This window comes from Meles meles, chromosome 13, assembly GCF_922984935.1.
Source record: "Meles meles chromosome 13, mMelMel3.1 paternal haplotype, whole genome shotgun sequence".
NCBI lineage: Eukaryota > Metazoa > Chordata > Mammalia > Carnivora > Mustelidae > Meles > Meles meles.
The window spans coordinates 11,147,369-11,171,241 of record NC_060078.1 but is presented as its reverse complement, the minus strand read 5'-3'; the positions used below and the strand labels follow the sequence as shown (position 1 = coordinate 11,171,241).

The 23,873-nt window shown below is 48.3% G+C and overlaps 1 protein-coding gene across 11 annotated transcripts in view; it reads right to left on the bottom strand.

Moving 5' to 3' along the window:
* Positions 1-9,673: 9,673 nt before the first annotated feature.
* Positions 9,674-23,873, bottom strand: part of CHRM3 (cholinergic receptor muscarinic 3) — a 511,025-nt gene continuing 496,825 nt past the window's right edge. For 7 of the 11 annotated variants that reach the window (XR_006821235.1, XR_006821236.1, XR_006821234.1 and 4 more), the window contains 2 exons: positions 13,145-17,300; positions 9,674-10,482 (listed from right to left, as the gene is read on the bottom strand). Coding sequence is in view for 1 of the 11 variants with exons in the window: in XM_046027236.1 (XP_045883192.1) it covers positions 15,509-17,300 (1,792 nt within the window). In the remaining 10 variants the exon portion in view is untranslated. Of the gene's footprint in view, positions 17,301-19,510; positions 19,806-21,460; positions 21,534-23,873 lie in introns of those variants that run through there. The other 4 variants (XR_006821238.1, XR_006821239.1, XR_006821240.1 and 1 more) reach the window with 3 other exon arrangements.

Here is a 23,873-nt window from a genome sequence, read left to right as displayed (position 1 = left end):
AGATGATGGCGTGCCTTGAGTTCCAGTTTTTAGAAATCCGTGTGGTAGGCTTTCCTTCTGAAGTACGAACGTCTGTCCTTCCTGGGGAGGGTGGAAGGGTGCCCACCACAGAGCCACTTCCATGAGACCGAAGAACAGCCCCCAAAGATGTCCGTGTCCTCATTCCTGCAACCTGGGAATATTTTACTTTACATGGCAGAAGGGATTTTAAAGATGTGATTCAGTTAAGGATCTTAAGATGGGGAGATTAATGGGGATTATCTGGGTGGCCCAGTTTAATCCTAAGAGTCCTTATCAGTGAAAGAGGAAGGCAGAGACTCAGAGAAACAGATGTAGGAGTGGAAACAGAGGTGATGAGATTGTTGGCTTTGGAGGGGGAAGATGCCAGCAGCGGGGAAGGCGGGCAGCATCTAGGGCTGGAGGAGGGCAAAGCCGTGGATTCTCCCTCCGCCCCTCTGGAAGTCAACACGTTGACTTTAATCCAAGGAGGTTCATTTTGGTCTCTGACCTACAGGGCCGTAAGAATAAATTTGTGTTGTCAGAAGTCACTACATTTGTGGAAACTTGAGACAACAGAAATAGTGACTAAGGCGCCACTCACATCTTGTTGTGAAGTGATTGAAGTAGCTGTTTCTTCTCAGTCAGTACATACTTGCAACAAGGAGGAACCGGGGAGAGGGAACCCCAAGGAACCCCCCCAAAAAGACAATGAAAAGATGTGTGAATATGAGTTTATGTATTTTGCATTCCTTTTCCCTTGTCTGGAAATGACCACACAGAAACACCAGAAGCCAAACTGAAGAAACCCACAACAAGCCTGAAAACAGGCAAACAAAACCCAAAGACTCCTTTCACATGTAAGGCTGCTGCTGCCTGCACCGAGCCGGTGGGCTGCGTTCACGTGCACACACGTCCCTTCTCAATCCACGACACCTTCCAGGTGTCCAAAGCATTAGCTTTCCCTTGGATGGCAAAGTACATTTACGTAACCGGACTTCACTTCGTCAGAAAGAAGAGAGAAACAGCTCGTTCCCATGTATTCTCTGTAGTACAAAGGATTTGGGGAAGGGCGAGTCAGTGCCCACGAAATCTAAGAAAAAGCCTCAGCCAGGGTGGGGAGTGTGGGACACCTCACATGATCAACCGGGGAGATTTAATTGGGATGTGTTTCTGGGTTCTGCTGCTGGAGGTCTGGGGGCTCTCGGTGGAAGAGACAGAGTTTGTTTTTTTTCCTTGTTTTATTGTTTGAGTAATAACTTACAAGCATAAGAAGAAAATGTGGGACATGAAGGGTGTTATAGAGATCACTGTCGGTTTTGATGCTGAACCAGTTTCAAGCTAGAATAACTAAGGCAGGAGAAAGATACAAGCATTTGGTGGCTTACTGAATAGTTTGAAGTTTGAAGGATGAAAGGAAAAAGACAATAGTATCAAAATTGAAGAATTCAAATATATACATGTGCGTACATTCATTATATAAAATATTTATATTAATGTCATACAAATATATTCTTATTTTAAAATATATGTACTTATATACACATATATACATAAATCTGTATCTTTCTATATGTGAAAAATCATTTATATGTAAGTATACTATATGAACATTTTATGTAGTTCGGGAGAAATTTTCGAAATATGAGTACACTTCAGTGTAAAATCAGGAAAGAAACGTAAAACAGTATACTAAAGACTGGAAAATGTATCTAGACCATGGGAAGATTCACATCACCATCCAGATATGTGATATTAAGTATTTCCTAAGCTTTTATTCCAATGAGCTCTTGGTTATTTCTAGAGCCTTAGAAGCAAGGACAAAAATAGCAGAAATCACAACAACAAAACAAAGGTAAGGAGCAAAAGAATAAAGATATCCCACAAGAAAGTGAAAAAAAAAATAGCAGAAATCATAGCATGTCCTGCACAGAAAGGCCTCAACTTGGGAGCATGGAGGAGTGTTCATTTCACTGGTTAGCACGAAGGCTGGAGATCTATTAGATTTCTGCTTGAGGAATTATTGATTATACATTAGATAAGAAACCACATATACTGAAAGAATAATTCAAATCAATTGAAATGTGAAAGTAGGAAGACAGGCTGTTAGATTTTAGTCTATTAATTCACCTAACAAATACATTGTAAGTGCCTGTCAAGCATCAAAATGCTTTTCTAGGCTCTGTGTGCACATGGAGTGGAGGGAGGACAGGAAAAATAAAAACCCAGTTTCCGTGGAGCTTACATTCCAGTGAGGGGAGATTGGCAATAAATGCATTTAAGGATGTGTAAAGTAGGGGCACCTGGGTGGCTCAGTCGGTTGAGCATCTGACTCTTGGTTTCAGCTCAGGTCATGATCTCAGGGTTGTGGGATCGAGCCCTGCCTCTGGCTCCCCGCTGAGAGGGGAGTCTGCTAGAGATTCTTTCTCTTGCTCTGTTCCTCCCCACCTTTCCCCTCCAAATACATAGATAAACCTTTTTTTTTTTTTAAGATTTTATTTATTTATTTGACAGAGCACACGTAGGCAGAGAGGCAGGCAGAGCGAGAGGGGGAAGCAGGCTCCCCGCTGAGCAGAGAGCCCGATGCGGGGCTCGATCCCAGGACCCTGAGATCATGACCTGAGCTGAAGGCAGAGGCTTAACTCACTGAGCCACCCAGGTGCCCCCATAGATAAATCTTTAAAAAATGTGTAATGTAATACGTGGTGCGAAGAAGCATAAAGTGGGGTAAGTTGGTTGAGCATGGGGAGGGGAGGTGCTGTTTTGGAGAGGCGGTGTAGGGACGCTGCTCCGAGTAGGTTACAGAAGAGCAGGGTCCTTGCTTTTCCATGAAGCAGCCCCCACCCCCGGTAGCTGGGAGAGGCGTGATCTGGGTGGAGATGGCAGTAAGCTAAAGGCATGTGGCTGAGGCGAGCTTCGCTTGAACCTCAGGAAACTCCTCTAGGCTCTCTCTCCTGTTGGTGGTCCCTAGAGAATTCTGGGCAACTCAGTCCCCAGCTTCAACTGCCACCCAAAACAGATCATCTTAAAGCCAGTTTGCCCTTCCTCCTGTTGCTCCACACAGGCACTCTGGACTCGAGAACATTCCCACCATGCTAGTCCTTAAAGCCCCCGCTGCAAAATACGAAGACAGGACATGTAGAACCAGCCCCTGGAGTATGGCTTCGACTGTGGACAGAAGCATCCTGGATGGCGAGAATCCCAGAGACCTTCCCTTTATTCTGAGCAGCCTGGACCCGCCTCCTGTCCCACCGTGTAACACTGACAGTGTAAGGAATGCAGTGGGAAAGCTCTGCGCTTCCCGGAGACGCACGCCAGCACTCTGCCAGCCGTGCGAACCTGAAGGCGTGGGGCTGTGGGCCCCTGGGCCAGGAGGGAATACTCTTCTGGGGGCCTGTCCTCTCCGCACTGACCGCTGCTCTGCAACGCGGCAAGAGACCTTTATCAGACTGGAGACTTGCAGCTGAGCTGGAAAGCAGCCAGAGTTTTGAGCCAGAAACGAACATGCAAACTACAACAATGGTAGCTCCAAGCCGGAGATGACAATCCTAGATACAGATGGCAGGGAAATGGGGCTCCCATGGGCCCCCGCGAAGGCTCAGCGGTGACGCGGGCTGAGGACCCTGGCTCTGCTAAAGGCAGGAGCGGTGAACAATGGCCTCGCGGAAACTTCCGAGCAAGAGGCGTGGTGGCCCAGAGGCAGATGTCCGTGGGCAGGAGCCCAGGGGAGGTTTTAGACATTCCCAGAACATTTTCTCTTTCTCTCTCTGTGACTTTGGAAAGCGATGGCTTTGAAGACGTCTTTTTCTCCTGGTAAAGCCATGGACTTCAGAAGTTCAGATTTTCGACTCCTTGTCACTTTGCCTCGGCTTTTGCCTTGCTGGGGGGACTGACAGAAACCTCTAGGTTCAGGCGCAGGATTTGGCCTGGAGGGGTGGGGAGTGCGGTGGTGGTGACAGAGAAGCAAGGGACTGAACGAAGCTAAGGACAGAGCAGCCTTTAGCCTCGCAGGAGCGTAGCCTTCCAGTGTGTGAGGTCCCTGTCTCTAAAGTGTCACCGACCCCAGGCACAGCGCCAGTGGTTCCTGACCCGTGTGTCTCGGCGTTGGCGGACACACACCTCCTTCCGGCCTCCCTTCTCCGCGGGCTCCTACTTTTTGGCTCTCTTCTGCTTGTGGATGGTGCCTGAGACAGATCCGGGCCCTGCAACTTGGGCGGCTCGCCGGAGTCAGGGACGTGAGCTGAGGTCGTACACGCTGACCGGGTGGGCCTTGTCTTTGGTTGGGGCTTTTCTGTGGATGGTGAGGTTGGACCCGCCTCTTGCTGAGCATGAGGGCTGCATGGGGGTGTCCGCTGGGCCCCCGGGAAAGGCAGAGCTGGGATTTGCTGGGATCACTCGCTCCTTCCACCTCAGTGGTGCCCTTGACCGTGAGTCATGAGGGATGGCCCAGACTGTCAGCTAGGTTTCAAGTGGAGAGTCGGTGGTGTGGGAGAAAAGAGAGTTTTCTTCGTATATTCAGGGATACGCCATATGGATGAGGGGGCTTCTTATTCTGTCTTCTGTCGCACTGCTTCCCCCTCATTTACATAAAAAATGTAAAAGCCATTTGCCTCTTGCATATTTTTGTCTGTAAATCATTTCAATATAAGTTCAAAGGATGTAATTCCTGCATATGCCATATGATCTCTGTTCATTAAATATATATATATTTTTAAATCTTTTTATTTTATTTTATTTATTTGACAGAGAGAAATCACAACTAGGCAGAGAGGCAGGCAGAGAGAGAGGAGGAAGCAGGTTCCCCGCGGAGCAGAGAGCCCGATGTGGGGCTCGATCCCAGGACCCTGGGATCATGACCTGAGCCGAAGGCAGAGGCTTTAACCCACTGAGCCACCCAGGCGCCCCCATTAAATATATTTTTAATCAGAACTCTGGGGACGCCTGGGTGGCTCAGTCCATTGAGCAGCTGACTCCTGATTTCGGCTCAGGTCATGATTTCAGCGTCGTGAGATCGAGCCCTGCCTCGGGCTCCCTGCTCAGCGGGAAGTCTGCTTGAGATTCTCTCTCTCCCTCTCCCCCTCTCCCTGCTTACACACAGTCACTCTTTCTCTTGCTCAATAAATATTTAAAAACCCCAACTTTGTAATGTAGATTTTTTCATTCACCTTATGGAAAATGTATACATCGTAATCTAATTGGCAAAGGCAGCCTTCATTGCTAATCAACCAGATTCATTTCCTTTGTTAGAAAAAACCCAATTTTCCAATTTAATTTCCAATTTCCAAGTGTGGTCATACTTGATCTTCTGACAACTACCTCACCTTTGAGTTCGATTCATGAATAGATGGATGGATGGATGGACAGACGGACGGACAGACGGATGTGTGGTTGGGTAGGTGGAAGCATGGAGCTTTAGCATAAGTTTGTTCTCTGGATAAAATAAGACACTGCTCTCTTCGATATTCCTTGGAGGCTCTATTTGTGTTTCTGCCACAGGACATTCTCTGAGACCTGTGTGTTTTCACACTGTCCTTTCGTTTGTTGTCCAGATTATTCGTGCACACGAGTGAGATTCAGGCTGGGTGAGAAGCGTGTCAGGTGAAGTAGGAGGGAGGCAGGTGTGAAAGAGAAAGTGATCTTTAGGCACCTCAGCTTCGAGGAGCACCTGTGACAGTTGAGGACCTGGCAAGTGACTTCCTTAAACTGACCACGTTCTAATCCTCTAGTATTCTAGTACTCTAATATCCTAGTATAATACTACTCTCTAGTATGTAGTATAATAGTATTCTAGTACTCTCTGGAAAGTCCTTGTGTGTCCACACTGATATCCGTGTATGCCCGGCTGGAGACCAGTGCCCTAGAGGGGAAGGCTACAGCCAGTGGATAAAGTGTAGCAAAACAATTAAAACTCTCCAAATACAAAGTGGTCTGCTTGGCTTAATGAGTTTCTTGTCATTAGAATTATTATTGGCACAGAATCTGGGGGTCAGCCGTCAAAGATGTGATAGAAGGAGGGACCCTTGCATTGAATATAAATTTGACTGCAGAAAATTTAAAGGGTTTTTTCCTAACTAAAGGATTCATGATATTTCATCCAGGAGTGCTCAAACTTTGTGCCTTAAGATCCTAATCTTAGGGGCGCCTGGGTGGCTCAGTGGTTAAGGCCTCTGCCTTCAGCTCAGGTCATGATCCCAGGGTCCTGGGATCGAGCCCCACATCGGGCTCTCTGCTCAGCAGGGAGTCTGCTTCCTCCTCTCTCTCTGCCTGCCTCTCTGCCTGCTTGTGATCTCTGTCTGTCAAATAAATAAAAATCTTTAAAAAAAAAAAAGATCCTAATCTTACTTTGGAATCCTGAAAGAAAACAGAGGAACTCATGATCTCTTGATAAACCGTGACTATTTATTTTTATTTTATTTATCTCTATATCTGTTTTTACACATTGGTTCTTTCTTCTAAGTCAAATCCATTTCTGTTTGCCTGCGCTGAGCTAACACAATGAGCTACCACTTACTTGATAGTACTCAATCATTTCTGTGACTTCAGAGGCGGGAAGGCTTAAGTCGAATTAGAAAGCAAACATGAAGTTTATATGTTTGGTGTCAACAAGGAGACACTTAACTTCTGGGTAAAGGGGCGCATAAGGCATGAGGAAGGGACCTGGGGTTTGGCGGGTGGGGACAGCAGAGCGGTGAGAAGGGTTGGCGTATTAACCGAGGCTTCCACCTTGGTAAGGAGAGCTCAGGTGTGTAGGATTTGTTTTGGATACAACCACAAAGGGAAGGCAGTTTTGGTAGGTAGCTAGATGGATCTTCCAGAAGTCTCAAGTGAGTCCGATCTTGAAGCTGGTGGGTGTGGGGAGTGGTAGGGGAGGGGGACAGATGTGGGAGAGGGGCCCTCCCACAGCTGGTCATCGCCCCATACCCCCCTACCACGGCTGATCACCGCCCCATCCGTGCTCCCCTACTGCTGTGACCAGCTAGGGCTGTGTCCCCATGCCCATGACCGGGTGGGGCTGACCTTCTACAAGGCTGCTGGAAAAGTACTGAATTTCTGGCTCAGTGGCAAAGGACCGGCCGTTTTCTATCATTCGGAAGTTGATTTCCCAGGAGGCCCTTCTCCGGGATGCCACAGCTAAAGGCACTCCGTGCCGGCGATGGGTAGTGTTGGTTCTCCTTAGTGATCCCTGCTAGTTACGACCTTCCTCTCGATTTCGCAGGAGCCTCCATGGACCCTTTTCGTTTCAAGCTAACCTGCATAGCATGACAGCGCCGCCCACCACTTCTAAATATAGCTGTCCCTGCTGGCGGAACGCTGACGTGGCCAGGTTCCCACAGGCTCTTTGTGTTTCAGAAGCCAGGGTTCGGGGGGCTGTGTCACTTAGAGGTCTGTTTGTCTGTGTGCCAACAATTTACTGAACTAGACTATTACTAAAATTTCATTGGCCTTACCAAACTAAATGTCAAAGAATCATTCCTATGGCGAGTGTATGAATATACCGTCACCGCTGCTTTCTGTCTCTTTTCCTAGCTTGTGAGCGGCTGTCCACAGCAGAAGGACACATTCCACATTTGTCATCTTTATGAATTAATTACTCGGGGAGAATGCTTTGACTCAAAAAGAAAAAAAAAAGGTAAGTTAGTTAAGAGAGGGGGAAGTCTGTCTTAGCCACGAGAAAAATACTGCCTGGGATTAGGTCAAATCCATCCCCAGCCCACCTTGTTACTGCAAATAGTTTCCTCCAAATCCAGTAAGGAGAATCATTTAAAAATAAAAAATCCCTATATTTTTAATGGAAAAGAACAATCAGTAAGATGAATTAAAGGCTAACTGTGATAGGTACGTCATTTACAAACAAGATATTATAAGAGATACATCCTAGTAAATCCAGAGCATTAATACTTTTTTTTTTTTGAAGATTTTCTTTATTTATTTGACAGGCAGAGATCACAAGTAGACAGAGAGGCAATCAGAGAGAGAGAGAGGGCCACTAATACTGACTTTTTTTTTTTTTTTAAGATTTTATCCATTATTTGGCAGAGAGAGAGATCACAAGTAGGCAGAGAGAGGGGAAGGGAAGCAGGCTCCCTGCTGAGCAGAGAGCCCGATGTGGGGCTCGATCCCAGGGTGCTGAGAGTGGGTAGTCCTGTTTAATCACAAGTAATAGCTACTTGACCCAGTGCCTTTAAACTAAAACGTTGGATTAGTTTGGTGAATACCCGGGACGGGCCAGCTACCTCTGATCAGCCGCGTTTGGGAGGAGTGTTTGGGAGGAGTGTGATGATACCGCCGGACCTCGGGGAAACCAGGGATAGATGGCACCTTTCTCTTGTCTCTCTAATCCGATTCATCTCCCTGTTTTCTCCACATCAGTTTCCGATGCGTTCCTATGACGCAGATGATGTAAAACATGGCTGCTGGCTCGGGTTTCCCAGTCCGGGCTGTGTGAGAGGAGACTGGCCCCAGAGCCTCTATCCCCCAAGTTAAAAATTCTATGGGAAATTTTTCGTCAGTCCAACTAGGTACCAACGCTTGGATTCACTGACTGAGGTCAAGACAGCAGAGTTGTGTTTTACCGAATTGCTTCGCCTGTAACCATTCAGATTAAGAAATAGCAAGTCCTCCCAAAAGCCACTTATCATTTCCCTCCAAAGTCCCTCTCAGTTAAAAATCAACTTGTGCCTTGTGGGTCTTTCCAGCTTTAACATGTTCTTATGCCTCATTAATTTTTCCATACTCTCAGCCATTCGTTTTTTTCCCCTGTAGTTACAGTTACATCTACCAAATTGATGCAGCGAGTTAGGGAAGACTTTGGTACAACAGAAAACTTTTCTTCCTCAATCTCAGTATTAATTTCACATAGAACTGCCTGTTATCGTAGGGTGTAAGAGAAGCAGTTTGCTTGGATCTCCTTGGGAATCATCATCAAATGGTATGTCAGATCAGACAGGGGTTGTCCTAGGGTCCAGAGAACATGTGCCCAAATTGTAAACCCAAAATGAGGATTTAATTAATGACAAAGGAGAAAGAGAGATTCAGAAGACATATTCTTGCTTTTATTTGCAAGGTGAAAGTCAGGAAATTTCTGCACTGAAGAGGCAGTGTTTGGTTTCTATGGCTGTGCCTAACAGCCATAAATTAACCAAGCAAGACATTAAAAAAAAAATCATGTCTCTTGCTAAGAGTGACTTCAGTTTGTATCTACACTTGTAATAATTTTAAAGGCAATGTGATGAAATACAATGCTTGCATTTTTGGTAGGAAAACATTTCTGATGGGTCTAAGGAAATAGACAAACAACTCTAAAATAAAGGAGAACAGAAGATAAGCATTTCTTCTGAAAGGAGGAAAATAAAACTCCTTGTTAATGCATTTATCTAGAGAGAAGTAGGTTTCATCACCTATACTCTTGGAATAAGGACTGTGTGTGTAGATGTATTTTATGCATGCTTAATATACATCCCTAAACACGTCATAGTGATTGTTTTGGGAATGACAGCAGCAGTTTTGGTGGCTGAAGAAAATTCTAGAAAATAAAAAAAGAAAGAGTAGTCAGTGCAAATACTGGCCTCTTCCAGATCGAGCCCTTCTGTGCGTTCTCCCTTTCACACAATAAACAGCTGTTGCCAAGTAGATCACAAAGCAAGCAAACCACATTCTTTGTTTATTAATAGTTTTATTTCCTTATTTCACTGTTAAACTCAGGGGATAATATCACCACAAAGTTGCAGGCATCATTTTATAGTACAGACAATGGATGTATTTTCAGGAGAAAGAATGAGCGTGGCATGGGGTGGGGGAGGGGCACCTGAAATGCCTCCCGAGGAAGGGGAGGCCACCAGGTCATAAAAACGGGTAAACTTCAGTGCCTTTGGTCAAGATGTGGACACTATTTTAGATGCAACTATGATACATGCCTTTTGCTTACAAAGCAAATATAGAGCCGTCATCTCTTCGGATAGTGGTTTCTCACTACAGCCTCATGAACGGGAAGGGTGTGATCACCAGACGCATCACAGGTGCTGCCCCCAAGGCTTCCCGCCCCCAGAAGTCAGTGTGCTCACGCCCCAACTTGGGAGGCCCGTTTTCATTTATCCCTCAGACCTGCACCAACTTCGTTCCCGTGTGTTTAAAAAAGGAAAAAAAGAAAAGAGGTGTCACTCGCAATGTTGCCTTCCATGGCTCCAGGCACGAGCCCCAAGGAAGTTTCTGTGGAGGGTGGTAGGTGGGAAGCTGAAGAGCCCGGGGACTGGACGAGGAAGGGATTAAAACCGGACTTTTGTGTCGGCGCAGAAGAGCACGGACTGGCCCCAGCAACCCGCGCCGAGCAGAACCGCACGCACACCAGGTTTGGCGCCGACGGCAGGTCTTCACGTGCACGAGTGGAAAACGTGTCTTCCCGGCCTCTGCCGGCCCTCGCAGCACGTCCACGCGGACGACCAGGAAGGACCACAGACGTTCACCGGTCTGGTGAAAAGTTCCCGAGTTCTAGGGATAAAAGAGAGAGTTGTTTTTTTCCCCCCTTTCTGTATTCTTCATTACATCAACGACTCCAAGTCTGTTTACAATATTTCTCCTTGTTGCTCAGGAACATTCCATGAGCTAAGAATCGTCACATTTTTCCTTTAAGTGACTTTCCCAGCTTGGTGACCCCTGACTACCGCAGCAGCGGGGGGCCGGGCCGCACACAGTTCTGATAAGTACTCGTTCTCTGGTGTGTAAGGGGTTTACATTAGACAGTCAACAACATTCACTGAGTGTCCACTCCCTGACGGACCTCGTGCCAGCCACGGGGAGGCAGACAGAGGCGTGAGACCTGCTTTGTATTGTCAAGGAACTCACAGAACTGAGGATAAAAATAGTTTGGGGCTTGATGTGCAAATTGCAGAATTGTTAAGAAGTATTTTGGACTCTGAGAAGGAACGATAAGAGACTTTTATATTCTAGAGATAATTTTTTTTTTTTAAGGTTAAGATAGAGTTACGGAGTTGGAATTGGGTAGGGACAGTGTTATTAGTACCTCTCTGTCACGGAGCCTACGGCTTTCTTTTCCATTTGCCTTTCACAAGGCTGTCTCATGCAACTCAGAGTGGGGGTGACCCCAGGCCAGGCCAGAGCCGGAGGGTTCTGCTATGACCAGCACAGGCCTATGTTCTTCTGAAACACTGGCTCTCACCAAGCATCTGGGGTCCGCGTCTACACATCCGAGTGCCCTGTCCACCCGTGTGTACGTGAGGCTGTGAATGGAGCTGTGTCCACTCAGGACGGCAGGAACACCTGCCCATGTCGGAGCCACCCAGGAGAGCACTTGGCAGGTGCAAACTTCATGGGGTAGAGTCGCTTTATTAACTCTTTTTTTTGGGGGGGGGGTCCCTCAGCAGCCTCCTTCCTCACTAAAGCCGGAAAAAGAAGATGGAAATACCTGGTTCTGAAGAGGTCTGGGTTACTGTCCCCAGAGCCAGCCTCTGGGTGTGGAGCAGTAATCTTGGTGGAGGCTGAGCATATACCAAATAGTTGTGAGAGCACAGGGAGAGAGAGCCCACGGCTTGTACCCACAGAGGGAAACCGAGAAATCATCCTCAGACCTTAAGTGCGGGCCAGATGGCTCCAGCTGAGCTGGGCTCTGTGCACACTGCGGTGGAGGGAACGTGTTCTTTTAGAGGAGGCGGCTTGAGGAAAGGGTTCGTGTCTGGGTGCCGTGCTCTGCGGTTTCGGTCCCTTTGGGAGAGCTATGAGGGCAGCACCGAGAGCACCCGCTCCCCAGTGGCTCTGTCTGCAAGGCTGTCAGGCCTCAGGCGGGTCCCGGGCTGCACGGGCATTGCGAGCAGTCCATCCCCGGGCTCACCAACAAGCCGTGGGTCCCCCAGACAATCGGTCTTGAACCATAAGGCAGTAAGTCTGCTGGGTCAGTGATGTGTTCACCTATTCGTCAGACACACCATTACGCCTGCCCCCGGCCTCGGCGTTGATCTGTCCGCTGTCAGAGGGCAAGTTTAGATGCCTTTGTGTTGTTGATTAGCACGGGCATCTGGAGACAACCCAGGGAGTATAAGCGACGTGCAGGGGTGCACAGAGGACACCTAAGTCCCTCGTGACCTTTAGTGCTTCTTTGTGCAACTTTTGTTTGTCCTCTGAAGCAGCTAGTGATGGACCGTCCGATGTCTCGGTATTATGTCCCCCTCTGGGAGTCAAGGATGGGACACCAGAGCAACCCCTAGTTCTATATGGTATCAGCCTCCTCCACCAGCCTGAGCCCTGGTACCCCACTTCCCTCATGAGGCCGCCCTCTCCAGCCGACTCCTCCCTCCCGCTCCTCCAGGGTGATGCCCGGGGGCTCTCATCCCTTTCCAGAGCCGCAAACTTGCCTGTCTTCTATAAGGGCGGTGGACAGAGCAAGCGGAGATGCAGAACTATTGTACGTGAAAGGGTAAACAGAAATGGGTGTATTTTGAATCAAGGCTGGATTTAAGGCAAGGATGATTCAGGATAGTAGGGAAACCAGCAGAGAGACCACAGGTAGGGGATGGGCCAAGAGAACAGAGCCACGGGAAATAGGGGACTAGACAGGTTACTTCTCTTCCCTTTCTGGTAAGGCCTGGAGAAGAGAAGATGGGAGGATGGATGTGTGTGTGTGTGTGTGTGTGTGTGCGCGCGCGCACGTGTGTGTGTGTGGGGTGTGTTTTTCATGTGCGGCTTATTTTAGCCTTATTTTGCTTTTTCCATTAAAGTGAATTATCACGAAAGCTCTGCAGACCTCATCCATGTGGAATAACGTAGGTTGATGATGAAGATATTTTGATCTTATGTAAATGCCTATTACCTCTTCTCATGAGAAGCCCTTTGGGAAAGACACGTGTAGCTCTGTCCAGTTATAAACACTCCTACCTCTTTGATCACTCATATCCAAAGTCCCCCATATTCAAAAGGAGTCTTGTTTTTCTTGTTTTCCTTCTCAGAAAACTTCCTAAGAGTTGGCCATACCTTTCTACAAACACAGGAAGTACTTAGCATGCAAAAACAGCTTTTATCCATAAGAGATTTTAAAATGGGAGAGCAAGAGGCTTGGAGTAGTTTCTTTTCTGCCATCATCAGCATTAAGGAAAGGACAGGGGTCAGGAGAGGATCAGGTTCAAGCCAAGCTGCTACTGACCTTCATGGTTGTGCCAAAGCTCGGGGTTTGTCCATTTCTCAAACGTAATGCTCTCTAATTTTGTTGGAAATACAGGAAACAGCCCTTTGGGAGGAAGGCAGGACAGGAGTTTCAAAAAGAAGGGGAATCACGGACGTCCAGGGACACTGGGATCAGCATTCATATGTTTATTAGTGTCAGGCCAACCAGAGTAGGAAAATAGAGATGCTGTTGCTCACCAGACGTTTCACAAGTGGATCACAGAACATTCCGTAGTTTGCTCTATGTATTAGAAAATAGTCTCTGGTTTTTCTTGTTCTTTGGTTGAATGTGGGCCCAAAAATATATATATTCTTTCAATTACGCTGATCTGGTTTATTATTATTATTTTTTTTTACCCTTGTCATGTAATTTCAAACACCAAGGTGGAGGGTTGCTTCGTTCACTTCCCATCGGGTTCAACGAAAGAGTGGTTTTTCCACATTTCCGTCAAAGTCACAGTTGACTTTTTATTCCCCAGGAGCTAGGGACTTGTCGCTGCCAGCAGGATGGCCGTCTTCTCCTCAGCCTCGTGAAAAGCTCGACGGACCGCACTGATTGCTCGGGGGGACCTGAAAGAATCACTTTCGAGGGACACCACGGCTGAAGACCGAAGGGTAATATTTATCAACACTAAATAGACACTTGGTGAAGTATGCATAAATATTTCTTCATATAAACAGAACAGGACATTAAATAGTTCAGAAACACAGACACCACTGAGCCATACCCACTGTTGTCACCTGTAAACGCCAGCTCACAGTGAACACAGAAGCAGCTTCTACCCCGGCCCGGGGTCCACGACCCGAGGCCCTGTACACAGGTGAGAGTTCTTCTCGACCCCCCCACCCCGCCCCCTCCCCTCCCGCTCCCCACACTGCCCCGGTGAAAGGAAAAGAAGGAACCCCAACAACTACAACAGTGACAAAAATGACAAGCCACGGTGGCACCCCCCACCCCCCACTACAACATTGAGCTTTTGGATCAATTCAAAGGAGAGACAGAATCATTTGTTTCAAAACGTTAAGGAAATCAACTTGAAGAAATACTTTTCAAAGTGTTAATACTTTCTTCGGAGGACATGAGAGTTCCCGAACCCCACCGTGACTGGGTGAGGGTCGCGCAAGGAACCCTGGAGAGCGCTGGCCACAGCTAGGTAACGCAGGGGGATGCCCTTTTGCATCTAGAAGGGGCCAGGTAGCAGGACCTCCAACATCACGTTCTCCCCCCCTCCTCCTCAGGGTGTCACCGGGGCGCTTTGCCATAGATATTGCTGCGTGTGACATTCAAGCGCGACACTATGAGTTTCAAGCAGCTGAGATAGCAGAAATTTTGTTGGGCAACATTCAGATTTGGATGATTAGATTCAACCCCGTGGACGTGGTTCGTGGTTGGGGCTCGCTCAGAGGGGCTCCTGTTTGCTGGAGCTCTGTCGAGATCAGCAAAGCACCCGGCTTACACGGCTTACACTCAGAGTCTGGCTGTGCGCTGCTGCATTCCCCGGGATGGTTTGTGTGGAAAAAAGAAAAAAAAAAAGCCCTGGTTTCCAAAACATTACACTGGGTTTATTTCACTTTTATGTTGTGGTAGGATCCTAGAGAACTTCAGTTATCAAAGTACTGAAAGCATATACTGCAAGAATAATTTGCCAGCTCAGTGATTCCCAGTATATTATATACACTGTGTGTGTGTGCAGAAGTCTCTCTCTCTCTCTCACACACACACATATATATATACTTGTATATTTTTATTGGTACGAAACTGGAAATGCACGAAACAGTACTTTGCAAGAATCAAGTCCACAAATAGAGTTGAACAACACACGAAAGAAGACGGGGAAGCTGTACTGGGACAAGAAGTTTCAGCTTTGCAACGTATGAAATAATTTCTAAACCACCGATTCACTAGCCTGACCTGTTCCCTGTGGGACCTGGATCGCCCCGTGTGGGCTCCTCAGAAGGAACGTGGCCGCGGGCTCAGCTAGTGACGGTCAGCTAAGATTCCCGCGCTAATGGGGATTCAGAGAACCCAGCAGACCGATTTGGGTGTGGAATTGCTATGAAACATTTTTTCCCCCCTCTTTGAGGGAAAAAAAAGTCTATTTCAGAATAAATTTCTTTATATTTAGGTTTTTTTTTTTTTTTTTTTGCTGAATGGTGTCTGACTTTCTATATTAAAATGGGTTTATTCACGGGGTCAGTAAACAGGCAGCTTCCTTCATATCTGGGTGATAAAAAGACAAACCCCTTTTGATCACCCCGGCAATCACCCCACCGCCAGCCGGCGCCCCCCGGAGGTCTGCGGGTGGATGCGTGCGCGTGGCCGCCGCGCTGGGCCGAGCCCCCCCTACAAGGCCTGCTCGGGCACGCGCTTGTGGAAGATGACGGACTGTCTCTGCTGGTACTGCTGCTTCCGCCGCCGCCGCCGGTCGCACTGGCAGAGCAGCAGCATCTTGAAAGTGGTTCGGAATGTTTTGTTACACAGCGCATAGCACACGGGGTTCACGGTGCTGTTGATGTAGCACAGCCAGTAGCCCAGATTCCAATAGGTTTTGGGTATGCAGCTGTCACAAAAGGTGTTCACCAGAACCATGATGTTGTACGGGGTCCAGGTGATGATGAAGGCCAGCAAGATGGCACTGAGCGTCTGCGCCGCCTTCTTCTCCTTGATGAGCGACATCCGCTTCCGCTTGGTGATCTGGCTTCGGGTCTTCAGGGCAAACCTCTTGGCCAGAGTGGCCTCCTTGAAGGACAGAGGTAGAGTGGCCGTGGTCTTGCCCACCGAGGAGTTGGCCTCCGACGCCTTGGCTGTATCCACGGCGGATTCTAGCTGGATGGGGAGCTTGGAGAAGCTTTTCTGGAAGCCGGCACCATCGTCCATGCTCTTCTGGGCCTGCAGCTTGCCGGCCTTCCTCTGCAGGTCGGCGGCCCCCAGCTCCTCTTCGGGCACCTGCAGGTTGTCCGAGGAGGGCAGCTTGGTGGAGTTGAGGATGGTGCTGTGTCCGGGCAGCTTGAGCACGATGGAGTAGATGGCGCGGGTCTCGGAGCCGATGTCCTCCTCGTCAGAAGAGGCCGAGTTCTCCAGGGAGGCGGCTGCGTCGTTGTTATTCCAGCTGTCGCTGCTGCTGTGGTCGGGGTCCATCTGCTCGGCGCTGGGCTTCCAGCTCTTGGTGGCGAACCAGAAGTGGCAGCCGCCATACTTCCTCCGGGACGAGCGTTTCAGGCTCTGCTGCTGCAGCTCATAGCTGCTGCAGCTCCGAGAGCTGCCCGTGGGGTGGACAAAGTTCTCGGCCTCTGCGTCTGTCCCCGAGGCCTGCAGCCCAGCGAGCTCTTTGGTACGTTTCTCGGTCTCCTTATAGATCCTCCAGTATAAAATAGTCATGATGGTGACGGGCATGTAGAAGGCAGCGATGGCCGTCCCGAACGTGATGGTGGGCTCGCTGAGGAACTGGATGAAACACTCGCCGGGCGGCACCGTCCTCTTCCCGACAAAGTACTGCCAGAACAGGATGGCCGGGGCCCAGAGGACGAAGGAGATGACCCACGCCAGGCCGATCATCACGCCAGCTCGTTTTGTCGTTCGTTTGGCTCGGTACGTGAGCGGCCGCGTGATGGAGAAGTACCTGTCAAAGCTAATGACCAGGAGGTTCATGACCGAGGCATTGCTGGCCACATAGTCAATGGAGAGCCAGAGGTCACAGGCCAAGTTTCCTAAAGCCCACCGATTCATGATGATGTAGGTGGTAAACAGGTTCATGGAAATAACCCCAATAATCAGATCGGCACAGGCCAAACTTAAGAGGAAGTAGTTATTGACCGTCTTCAGCTGCTTGTTGACCTTGAAGGCCACGATCACCAGGATGTTGCCGATGATGGTCACCAAGGCCAGGACGCCCGTTAAGAAGGCGATGAAGACCACCTGCCAGATGGTGTGGCCTCCCAGCGGGTCACTGGTGGTGTCATTGGCAGAGGAGAAATTCCCGGCTTCCCGAGAGACGTTGTAGCTGCCAAGGTGAGTGGCCGTGCCTGGGGGCAGCCCAGCATCTGAGGGGCTATGCACCCAGGGCGAGCTGATGTTTGGAAACAAAGGCGAGGTTGTACTGTTAGTGTGCCCGCTCATTGTGATTCTCGGACATAGTCTGGGGAGAGAAGAGAGAAGAGGCGCCATTAGGAGAACGTCTGCCTTCTTTGGACTGGTTCTTTGCACCGCACAAACCATGGGAGACCTCTTACAAGAGGCTTACTCTCAGGCCAGAAACATCCAGCTCTTTCTCTTACTTTAAAGGTGAGGGGCCTGGAGCTGGGGGAGACCGATCTGAGCACAGTTAGCAGGTGACACGCACCTGCTTCGGCCTTGTTCTTTCCATCCACACTCCCCCTGTTTCTAAGCTATACCACCTACGTTTCCACGGCCTGCGCTCCCCCAACAAAATCTTCCTTCTCGTATTTTAAAGGGGGGGGTGAGATGTGGCTGTGCTGCTTATGTGATACACTGGTCTTATTCACCTGCATTTAATCCAGCCGGGCCCGGGTCTCTCCCAGGCTGGCGGCGTACGCAGTGTTAGGGAGTCGGCAAGCGTTTAAGCCTCCCCGGGCAGGAGCAGCCGCATCCCGGAGCAAGGGAGGAAACGGATGTGAATCGCTACACACGGTGTCACCTCAAGACGTGGCTAGAGAAGCAGCGTGTCAGTTCTGTGCAATGGCTGATAACCGTAAACGAGGCAGCTGTCACACGCTTGATAATATGCAGGAGATTTGCCAGAATAGTCTGCACTGACCAAACCAAGTTTTGGATATTTCCAGTATTTGAACAGTTTCCCTTTGACGACGAGGAAGTGTTTTAGCACCTACGCGCACACGTTTGTGTACAAAGGCTTGCAGAACTGCAGCCTGTTCTCTCAAACGCTTGTTAACCAAAATACATAAATGAGATGCTCCGGTGAGGACATCACCAGGAAGACCCCCGGGCTGTCTCGGAAAGCTCTTGGGAGGGACCCACCTCCTCCCCTTGGATTGCTCACATCAGCAGCCACGGTGCACTTGACCCAAAATCATTCCTCAACAAGTGTCCTGTGAATCCAGCATCGATAATCCTAGCACAATACTCTTGGGGGCACTTGTGTTGTGTTTAGGCTCTTGATCTAAACACGGTTCAACTATAAACTGTCACATACGAACAGGGACACATATCCCCTGGCAAGAGCCCCACATCAAGTCTCTCCACAGAGAGCCGTCAGATTCACACGCCGCCTTCTGGAGTGGCCTCAGCGTGTGGCAGGAGGGCTTTGCAGTCCTAAAGACGTCGGTTGAAATCTCAGGTCAGCCACTTCCTGGGGGTGACTTACCTGTTTTGGTGAACCACGTGCCTCATAGACAAATAAGAATGAAACATTCTGCTTAGTGGAATAAACTGTTGAGAACTTTAACCTAGAATTCTATGGTAAGTGGTCAAAGAGACTTTGTCACTGAAAGGTTTTAATGTATGTCCAGGACTTAGTGCGGAGCCTGACACAGAGCTATGTGCGGCAGAAGCGTCGGGTCTATTGGTATTTTACTCTTCTTCCTCTTGAACAATGAACTCACTTTGCTCTGGCTTTCAGGATGCCCAGAGCCCAACACAGTGCAATAATAAATGATCCAAAGAGAATACAGATCGGACCCTTCCTACGTGACCGATGTGCAAATCACCGTATGCTTTATCCCACCGAATCCTTGAGTTAATCACATTTGTGAGAAATGGAGGCACAGAGTTAAGTGATGTGTCCAGAGATCAAGCCGATGCATGAGGGAGGAGGGGGCAGAGATTCTCACCCAGACCTACTCTGCGTTGCACTGTGATGTTTCTCTAACTCTCCACCGGTCTACCCAGATGCCACACTAGCCTGTCCCAACTGGCTAAAATGTGTTATCCACCTCCTTCAAGTAGAATTAATGTGCATTTAAAAATTAGATGAGATGCCATTTGTCACCTAAAAGATGAGCAAAATATAAATGATTGGAGGCAGGCAGCATGGATAACAGTGTGAAGGACAGAATCTTGTAGTCGTGGCTACGGTGTAAATTGGTCGACAATGTGGCAGGTGATTTAGCAGCATCTGTCAGAATAATGCACAAATTCCCAGATCGCAGGAGCTGATGCGTGCATGTGTGTATGTATGTATTGTGGGTGTGTGTATACCTACACATAAAACACCTAAGTGGTTGGGCATACACAATACACACATATAATTTTATATACATTTACACACATATATGTACACTTATATATATTTACTTCAGCACTATTTGAAAATAGCAAAAAAAATTGTCTAAATATTCTAACATATTGTTCTGTTACAGAAAAGAACACCTGTATAATCCAGAGAAGAAATTTCCCACAAGGTGCAAATTTCCAATTATGGGTGACGGATGGGGTTTTCTTCCTTACTGCTTTTCACTCCTGAGGGTTTTGTTGGGGCAGTCAACCCACCCTTATCTTTAGCTCACTCCCACCGAGGACTGTCCATATTTGGGAAATGCTACATGCTGTTGGGGTACCGGATTGCATGGAAGGTTTCTTCCCAGATGCAAACGCAGGATATCTATCTGCTCTCTGCACCTGCTTCCCAGGTTCCCACAGTTACTACAGGGTGTCTGCCCGTCTTCCCCGTCACACCTGTAGCCACATGGATAGAGGAGAACAGACCCGTCTGAAATCAGACACCTCAGCTCGAAGTCCTGTCCTTGAATTTAACAGCCACTTCCTCCTGGGGAGGTGAGGAGTCCTCCCCAACATGTGCCCACGAGTATTACTTTCTCCTTCCTATGATCACCCTTGGTCCTGCATTTCTCTCTGATCTGCCCCATAGCCCTGCTGATCTTCTACACACCTTCTGGACAGCTTTCTCTCCCCAATGTCTTCCACTCCAAGCTCCAAAGCTTCCTGGACATAGTGGCTAGGTTTCTTGTCCATTCTTGGTTTGGACTGCAACCCATACTACATTCCTCCCTCCTGCTCCCCGCTCCCCACTCCGGCCCCTAGGGTGTGCTCTGAATCTCACATGACCTCCCACAGTGTGTTTTAAAATTCTTTTTAAAAATTTTTAAAATTTTTTAAAAAAAGATTTTATTTATTTGGCAGAGAGAGAGAGAGAGATCATAAGTACACAGAGAGACAGGCAGAGAGAGGGGGGGAAACAGGCTCCCAGCCAAGCAGAGAGCCCAATGTGGGCCTTGATCCCAGGACCCTGAGATCATGACGTGAGCCAAAGGCAGAGGCTTAACCCACTGAGCCACCCAGGCGCCCTAAAATTCTTAAAACACCTCCTAAGTCTCTGCCATCCTGTCCCGTGATGTGATCATGTTCTGGTGACTAACTTTCACAGCTCCTCCCTTGCCGATTTTCTTATAAATAACTGTAGGGGCGCCTAGGTGGCTCAGTGGGTTAAAGCCTCTGCTTTTCGCTCAGGTCATGATCCCAGGGTCCTGGGATCGAGCCCTGCATCAGGCTCTCTGCTTGGCAGGGAGCCTGCTTCCTCCTCTCTCTCTCTCTGCCTGCCTCTCTCCCTGCTTGTGATCTCTATCTGTCAAATAAATAAATAAAATCTTAAAAATAAATAAATAAATAAATAAATAAATAAATAACTGCAATGGCGAGTAATCCCAGTGCTTTACGTTTGTGTTGATGATAACATCTCTCTCCTCTCCTCTTTGTTTCTTCTTGTCAATGTCAGACAGTGGGTGTGTGCTCTTTGTCTTTCCTTCAGCCATCCTTTTGGAAATGCCAGTCCTCCACAGTATGTATTTCTGGAAGGGCATCCAGCACACGGCCCCTGACTCCTTTGCCTCAGCAGTGGGCCTGAAGAACATGCCAGCAGGGGCAGTAAGTTAAGGAGGGGAGCTGATACGGATTCAGAAAGAGAGAGGGGAACTCTCTGCTCTTTGGGATTTTAGGTGCTGGTGACCCACTTACGTGCTCGTGGAAAACCTGAGAAGCAAGCAAACGGGGAGGAGAGAGATGGCAGGCAACGTGGAGCGTGGAGACAGCATGACCGTGGTCCTCTCAAAAAACCTGACCTAGCAACTCCTGAAATCAAGCCCTCCCCCTTGACCTTGCAGGTTTTGGGAGCCAACCATTGCCTCTGTTGCCTCCGCTGCTGAGCTAGGTTACTGCCATCTGCCGCCCAAACGGTCCCAACTAACATAACCACCACCCTCGACGTCACTGCCTCTCACAGAACCACTAGTAGCTTTAGGTCCTTCGCACCGGTGCCACTGAATTCGCCAAGTCGGGACGGGACTGTCCCCTCCACGGACTTACCCCGTCGATGAGATACGGCATCCGAATAGTTTTTAAAAAGTACCAGGTATTTTAGGCAATGTCAAATTGCTCCCTGCAAATTACACACAAAATGTCAAATCACATTATGTATGTAAGAATTCAAGAGCCAAATAATTTGCTCAGCTGACCAATGTCAGTGGAGATTGTAAGGAGGGATTTTAGAAACATGCCTTAGAGCAATTCTTTTCTTTTGGTGATTTTCATCCTGTGATTCTGTAGAACACCACAAATTATACAATATTCCATCCCAATTATCCCCTGTGAGAACACAGAATATAAAAGAAACCAGGATTGAGTCCTACCCATGGGTGGGACCAGCTCTCTGTATTGGGTTCATTAGATACCCGCTCCGGGGCTCCTGGAACCTAGCGGCTTCTTGGCTAATCACTAGAAACTCTGTGAATCACAAACTGTTAGACAGGTGATCTTTGACCTAAATTCTTTGCCATGTCTACCGGTGGCCATTGTTCTCTTTATAATTCGACACCAATTCAATATCGAATACCCCTTACAGTTTCAGATAGGTGCTTTTTCTTATTTTAAAAATACTCTCGTCTCTGTCCATCATACCACGGATATAAACTGTGAAATGAGCAGGAATTTTCCTGTTGCAAAAGGACCCTTTAAAGAGAGTAACCTGTCATCCCCCCATATGGTATAACATCCAAAGGACAGTAATTAATACGTTAATAGTGATCGTACATTCACTCCAGATAACTATAATTGTCTCCTGATACCTTCATATGCGTGAAAGCAAAAAGGAGGATGAGAATCTGGTAGTGTCATAGAACGTGTCATTGAAGAAAAGAAAGCCTTCTGAATAGGAAGTGGAAATTATGGGCAAAAGCACATTATTAAACCCTGTTATGACTTACAGCTACGAGGGGAGAAATGTCTAGGAGATCACGGGCACTCCTCTGATGCTATAATACAACAAGACGCATGGACATCACTTCTATTAATAAATATGAGGCTATGGGTGCCCGGGTGGCTCAGTCATTAGGCGCCTGCCTTTGGCTTAGGTCATGGTCTCAGGGTCCTGGGATGGAGTCCCGCATCAGGCTCTCTGCTCAGCGGGGAGTCTGCCTCTCCCTCTCTCACTCGTCCTGCTTGTGTTCCCTCTCCCGCTGTCTCTCTGTCAAATAATAAAATCTTTAAAAAAATATGAGGCTGATATTTTCATTAATAACTTTTTATTGGAAAGCAGTGAAAGGTAGTTAAGAACCATGGTCTCAGAGCCTGTTTGTTTTGGGTCTGAGTTTGGGGTTGGCTGAGAAGGAGGGCGAATTTGGCCAAAGGCCTAACTTCTCCGAGCCCACACTTCTTACTCTGCAAAGATGGATTACCTATGTGGAACCACAAAGGACCCCGAGGAACCAAAAACATCTTGAGAAAGAAGAACAAAGCTAGAGAAAACACAATCCCTGATTTAAGGTTTTTTTTTTTTTTTAAAGATTTTATTTATTTGACAGAGATCACAAGTAGGCAGAGAGTCAGGCAGAGAGAGAGAGAGGAGGAAGCAGGCTCCCTGCTGAGCAGAGAGCCCGATGCGGGACTCGATCCCAGGACCCTGAGATCACGACCTGAGCCGAAGGCAGAGGCTTTAACCCACTGAGCCACCCAGGCGCCCCACAATCCCTGATTTTAAAAAAAGATCACAAAGCCATGGTAATTAAGAGTATGAAACCAGCCTAAACACAGATACACAGACCCGTGTAACCAGAAAGAGTGCTCACAAACGTCCGTGTACATACGGTCAACTGATCTTTGCCAGGCGAAGCCAAGAACACAACAAGGAAAGGACAGCCTCTTCCACAAAAGACCCCGGGAAGACCGGACAGCCGCCGGCGAAGGAACGAAACTGGACCCCAGTCTTCTACCGTACACAAAAGTCAACACAAAACCAACACAAATGGACACAAGACTTGCACATAAGACCTGCGACTCTAAAGCTCCCCTGAGAAAACACGGAGGACGAGCTTCGTGACACTGTCCTTGGCAATGCTTCCACAAGAACTGAAATGAGCATCTTTGAGTGCTCTCAGCCCTCCCCTGTCCATTGTAGCGCTCTCGACGGTAGCCGAGACAGAAGCAAGCCTGACATGTACGGACGGACGAACGGTGAAGGAAATGCAGTGCGTGCACACGCGGACCACTTCTCAGCCTTCAAAAAGAAAATGCGACAATACGGGGAACCTGAGGACGCGGCGCTTCGTGAGATAAGCCAGTCCCAGAAAGGCAAATACTGCATGAGTCACCTATCTGGGGCGTCGGAAACAGCAGGACGCAGAGAAGTGGAGAGTGGATGGGCGGTAGCCGGGTGTGGGGGCAGCGAGGGACAGGAAACCCCATACTCAGGGGACACACATGATGCAAGGTGAGTCCGGGCTGC